Here is a 6,144-nt window from a genome sequence, read left to right on the forward strand (position 1 = left end):
GTAATTGTAATAGTATTATACCAACCTTATACCGGCGTCATGTTACCATCATGTCACAAATAAAAATAGACAATATGAAGAAATTTCGAAATAATGGAAGGAAATCAAATATTGCATTTACTCAATTAAAAAAAAGTATAATCAATCCCATTTTTTAATATTTTTCAAACAAATTGCTAAAAATATTATAAAAAAAGGTAAAATATTTCCTTGAAAATAAAAAAATAGTTTTCATAGATAATATCGCTTTTGTACTATTGTTGTCTTCATCTGCGTGTGAATACAAATAAATTGGAACAATCTATGCCTTCCTTACCTCCTCCCTCTTCTTCTTCTCTCTCCTCTTTCTCTCTCTCTCTGTCTCTCTCTCATGGCGTTCCACGATAACATCTCTCACGAGATGGCTCTTCAACACTACACCGATCAACAACAGCAGTTGACCTCAAACGTCGACGTTTTCATGTCGTCCGACCACCACAGCCTGGGCCAGTCGTCTTCTTCTCCAGAAGCCGCCGGTCCCAAAACCTCACAGTCTCCTCCAACATGGCTAAACAGCGCAATTCTCCGGCAACACAACCACCACCACTACCCCGGCGGCAGCTTCCTCCACCTTCAAACCACAAATTCCGATTCTTCCAACTCCAACAACCACTGGCTGCAGTCTCCGAGGCCTAACCGCGAACAGATGTTTGTTTCGGATGATAACAATGATATGAAATTGAGACAACAGAGTGATGGTAATAATGGAAATGAAGGTGATTGGGAGTTTGCCAAGTGTAAGGCGGATATATTGGCGCATCCGATGTATGATCAGTTGTTATCCGCGCATGTTTCCTGTTTGCGAATTGCGACTCCAGTGGATCAGTTGCCCCGGATTGATGCGCAGCTGGCTCAGTCTCAGCAGGTTATTGATAAGTACTCTGTTTTCGGTAATCATAGTCAGCCTCTTGATGATAAAGACCTCAATCAGTTTATGGTAACTCCTTTCAACTTTTTACATATTCTATATATAACTAATAATTGATTCAGATGATATAATATATCTGTTAGTTGTTTGTTGTTATGTAATTGTGATTATATTATTAAACTAGGGTGAATGGAATTCTACCTTTTCTCATCTAGGGATTGAGAAATTCCGTATCGAATACGGTGTTCGGTTTTGAATTTAGTTTAAATCGGAATCGGAATCGGTAACCGTGCTATATGATACCGGTTTGTGACTTATAACGGTATATACGGTACGGTATTCGATTTTGGTTTTAGCTAAATTTTGGTATCGCTACTATGCGGTATGCTATCAGTACCAAGGTTCGAGAACTCGTTAGTCGGCTAGTGAGGTGGGGACTAGCGACTACTTGGGATTACTCGGATCCGGTTTTTTATATGTAATTTTCAGTTCTATGTATACATATACACATTTTTATAGGTAAATATTTTAAGTAGCTAGGTTTTAACTCTTACTCAACTCATTTTTTTAAGTATACAAGATTAATCGTTGGAATTCGCATGGTTTAGTTGGAAACTGGCCGGAATTTAGAGGTTTTGGCAGGAATATACAGGTTTTTTTGCCGGAATCGCCGATTTTTGGTCGGCCGAATAGGTCCGACTAGCGATTAATCACCTAGTTGCGATTTTTACAACACCGATCAATCTCATCTCTAACCAATTGCAATTTTTGATCTAGGGATTGTAGATATAGCTGCATGTCTACAGAAAGTTGTATGTATGATGTATTTGTGCTAAAAATGTAAAAGTGCTGTTAGAAAAATACAATTTGATATATAGAGTAAAAGGGCAGTGGTACTTTCTGGATTGCTTTTACTAAAGTGAAAGAAAATTGATTGTTTGTTTGTTTGTTTATGAAATGGTAGAAGCATAGTTCCCAATGCTTCTGTTGTTTCTTGTGACCTGCCTGCCTGCCTTCAGAAGATATTTATTCCCCTAGGTATATGTAGTTTGTGTTTTGGAGACATATAGAATGACCTGTTGGGAGACTATTTGTTGGTTCCTCAATTGAATTAATTAATTATTAGAGATGATATTTTTTTTTTTTTTTATTTATGTGAATCAGAATGTTCCAACTCCTGTAGAATTATGATGAAATCCTTGCAACAGTTTTCAGAATCTGTTTCCATTATGGTCTATTTTACATGCTGGGGATATTGTTCCAATAAACTGGAAAGTTTTTGGAGGTATCATCATAACAAAATTTCGGCTTTTAAGCACCTCAAGATATTTTCTTTACTGAACAATTATTATATGCCACCAAACCCCCTTTTAATTTCGTTCTCACTATTCCCACACCTCTACATGTATGCAGCCTGTATAGAGTTATACGGGCTCTATAACTGATTGTTGCACAAAAAAAATATCAGGGAATGTTTTTTGTCCATGTATACGGACCATATAACACTATACGGCCCGTATAGAATGTTATACGACCCATATAATGTTATACGCCCCAAACTCATATAATGTTATACGAGCCGTATAGAATTTTATACGGCCTAATATTTTCTCTATGTATACGAGCTGTATAACATTATCCGAGCCATATAACATTATACGGCCAAATATTTGTCATGTTGAATTATTCTATACAGGCCGTATAACATTATACGGCCCATATACAGGGTGTGAAATTAAGATTTTAGGATGTGAAATTATTAGGACCCTTTAATTTAACTGAGATCTAGATTTCTTCTGACTCATAATATCAACATTGATGAGTGGAATGAGCAATATGTACCTATTTAACCATTTTTGTTATGTTCCATTCTGCCCCAGACAACAATTATATTTTAAAAATTATCCCAACAATCTGATTACATGCCCAATTGCCTATGCTATAAATGCTTATTCTTTACTACTCTCTCTCTCTCTCTCTCTCTCTCTCTATGTATATATAAATATTATATCTATTGTATAAATATATATATTTGGTAAAATCTGTTTAAAATAGACTGATCATTCATTCAAATCATGAAAATTGCTCTTTACAAGTTTCCTCTTGATTAAATCTGATAAGTGAAGATAATCATTAGTTGCTCCAAAAGAGTATAAGTTTGTTGGGGTAAAGGGTTCTGTTGCTTTAAGGATTGACATTAGGCTTGTTGTGAATCTTTTTCTTCATTTAGTGGGCTAAAGTGGCCCATGGGGGCAATGAGGGTCTAATTGTGAACACTTTTACTCAGGGTACTTGCTCTATATGATATGCATATATTTCACTAAATACTTTTGATTGATGTGATACTATTATTCCAAAGGTGTAATTATTTGTGGAGTCCCCTCCAAGCTAGTTTTATATATATATTTTTTTTGTTTCAACTTTCCTCTTGTTTGGGAATGCCTGTCTCTCTCTTGTAAATCATCTTTTGTCTATAACTTGATTTCTAGAATCTTTGATCTCATCACACTATATCCTATCATATATATATACATATATTTTAACAGCGTAAATTCTATTAAAAAATAGAAAACCGGGCCAGCAAGCAACTGGAACCTGAAGTTACAATATTACATCACTGATATTAAACACACGCCATCTGTCCCAATTAAGATTAGCATATTTTGATCTACTCGTAATAAAAAAAAACGTATTCTCTTTGATAAGATCCGTTGTCCGGTTAAAGTTAATGTAAAGATTATTGAACGTCTTCTCGTTCCTCGCCTTCCAAATATCCTATCATATGCTTTTACTTTTATTATTTTTGTCATTTTTTTATAATTTACTTTTTTTCTGTTAGGCACACTATGTTGTTCTTCTGTCTTCGTTTAAAGAACAATTGCAGCAACATGTTCGTGTCCATGCGATGGAAGCAGTCATGGCTTGCTGGGAGCTAGAACAATCTTTACAAAGCTTAACAGGTAATCCCACTTATTTCATTATCTTTCTTAAAAAAAAAAAACTGATTACGAATTGTCTATATATATTTTTGTTCAACGTATGTTGTGTATAAACAGGTGTAGCACCTGGTGAGGGTACAGGCGCAACAATGTCTGATGACGATGAAGAACAAGTAGACAGTGATGCTAACATGTTTGATGGAGGTTTAGATGTTTCAGACAGCATGGGGTTTGGTCTTCCAACTGAAAGCGAACGTTCTTTAATGGAACGTGTTAGGCAGGAACTCAAGCATGAGCTAAAGCAGGTAAGCTTATGAGTTGGTCTATCTGAATTTATTTTTGGTGACCATGAGAAGCCGTTTGATAAAATTCACGGGTCCCACTGCTAGCTAGCTAGCTAACCAGTGGGACCAAGTAAAGCGACATGTTAGAGAATCAGGCGATTACCACCGCATCACCCCTTGAATGATTCTTTTATTATATATTAATTAGGGGTATAAGGAGAAAATTGTGGATATCAGAGAGGAAATTCTACGTAAACGAAGAGCTGGAAAATTACCCGGAGATACCACCTCCCTCCTCAAAGCCTGGTGGCAATCCCATTCCAAGTGGCCTTACCCTACGGTAAGCTTCATACTAATCGTCTTCTGGCTTGCTTATGATTGACCGTCAAAAGTCAAAGCTTAAATGTATGTTGACTTCATCAGGAGGAAGACAAAGCAAGATTGGTACAAGAAACCGGATTACAACTAAAGCAGATTAACAACTGGTTCATCAACCAAAGAAAAAGGAACTGGCACAGTAATCCGTCATCCTCAACCTCCGCCAAGAGCAAACGCAAGAGGTGAGCCACTACCCCCACCCCCACCACCACACACAAGCACGCGCACACAATTACAATGTAAGAAACCTAATCTTTTTTTGTTAAAAGTAGTGCTAGGTGAAACGGCCAAGGAACGCTTTGTGTCTATCTGACACAAGAAAACACGTCGCATGACCATTTCAACTCTAGACAAAATGCAGTTATGCTGTAAGAGTGAAGTGAAATATATTGATGTGAGTTAGTATGCAAGTAAACGAGGCAGGTCTTGACCAAACGATTCAAAGCTTCAGTGACTTGTTCTTGAAGGTATGCAGACACTTAGAACAACTATCAGCACTTGTATTCTATTTTGAAATTTAGTAATTTAAAAGGCTTTTCATTGGGTTGGGTAGGGTGGCTTAGAACTGTTACAGTTTTTTGTATGTATAGCAAACCACATGGTCTTAGTTGGTTATACTATCGAGCTGGCCAACATGATGTGTTTGTGTATTGATATTGCAAGACTTTGCTTAAACGGATCAAATCTTGGGACCCTCTCGGTAGCCACCCTTTTTACGGGATCTCTAACATATTTGAAGTTAAACATCATATAAGTGAATTGTTTATTCGTCAACACTGTCACGCCCAAGATCCGCTCAACCTTTTCCAGGGCTTAAAGTGAATCCTAATTTTTTTTTGAACGAAAAATTTGGATCACTGACAAACCACTGAAGTATCATCGTGCGACGAACGGAACCACCCGATCATATCCATCTCCACTAGGCAATAATGTTTATATACCAATTTAGGAGGAAACCCAATAAATCTGAGAAAAACCACCTTGTGGGAATCAAACACAGGACCTAACGGTCCCTAAGTCTTATCTCACCCCCAAGATGTCACTAGGCTATAATGCCATGGGCAGCGAATCCTAAAATTGAGGCCTTTTTTGTAATAGAAGTTATTTGCTTAGGTCTTTGATAACGTACGATCATTACTGGATTTAACATTAGCATAAACCACAAACAAACCCCTCGATGCGGAATCACCATAATTTGTATTGACAAAATATTGAGAAATATTAATACATGTGAAATCAAGAAAAAAAAATCGCACAAATGCAACACATCAACTGAATATTTGGAAAAATCTTGGGTTATCTAGTACCTGGTTACATGCTAATAGATGTGTGTGTGCGCGTGCGTGTGCGTGCGTGTATAAATTCTAATTTTAAGAAAGAACATGTTTATCAAGCTCATTGAATCCAACAAACGAAGCTAAACACCAAATTTAGGATAAGCTTAAACAATCACAAGTTTTCACAATTGACTTCTAAAGTCATGATTTTCAAGGAAAAAGTATTAGCTGGATTATAGTCAATATGGAGTTTCACTATATAACTTTAATGTGTACATTTCTCTACCACAAACAAATCTAGGATGGTACCAAGTAAAATGTACTATAACTTAATTGAAACATGAAACATTGATGGTAAT

General features: G+C 36.5%; 1 protein-coding gene across 2 annotated transcripts; it reads left to right on the top strand.

The window, feature by feature from the left end:
• The first annotated feature begins 299 nt into the window (after window positions 1–299).
• Window positions 300–5,203, top strand: LOC110940718 (homeobox protein knotted-1-like LET12). Of its 2 annotated transcripts, none has more exons than XM_022182277.2 (6): window positions 300–976; window positions 3,747–3,867; window positions 3,964–4,151; window positions 4,339–4,470; window positions 4,554–4,690; window positions 4,778–5,192. In XM_022182277.2, exons 1-6 carry the CDS (start codon window positions 371–373, stop codon window positions 4,788–4,790), a joined length of 1,197 nt encoding a protein of 398 aa, XP_022037969.1. In that variant the 5' UTR covers window positions 300–370; the 3' UTR covers window positions 4,791–5,192. The 2 variants fall into 2 exon arrangements, with proteins under 2 accessions (XP_022037969.1, XP_022037970.1); XM_022182278.2 differs by having other exon boundaries at window positions 371–976; window positions 4,781–5,203.
• The last annotated feature ends 941 nt before the right edge of the window (window positions 5,204–6,144 follow it).

The sequence above is a fragment of the Helianthus annuus genome, chromosome 5 (genome assembly GCF_002127325.2).
Source record: "Helianthus annuus cultivar XRQ/B chromosome 5, HanXRQr2.0-SUNRISE, whole genome shotgun sequence".
Taxonomy (NCBI): Eukaryota; Viridiplantae; Streptophyta; class Magnoliopsida; order Asterales; family Asteraceae; genus Helianthus; species Helianthus annuus.

Excerpts from the sequence above, each read along its gene's own strand:
- LOC110940718 (XM_022182277.2), top strand. The coding sequence starts at position 371 with ATGGCGTTCCACGATAACATCTCTCACGAGATGGCTCTTCAACACTAC. Across the intron at positions 3,868-3,963 it reads ATCTTTACAAAGCTTAACAG|GTGTAGCACCTGGTGAGGGT; the intron begins GTAATCCCACTT and ends GTGTATAAACAG. Across the intron at positions 4,471-4,553 it reads CCAAGTGGCCTTACCCTACG|GAGGAAGACAAAGCAAGATT; the intron begins GTAAGCTTCATA and ends TGACTTCATCAG.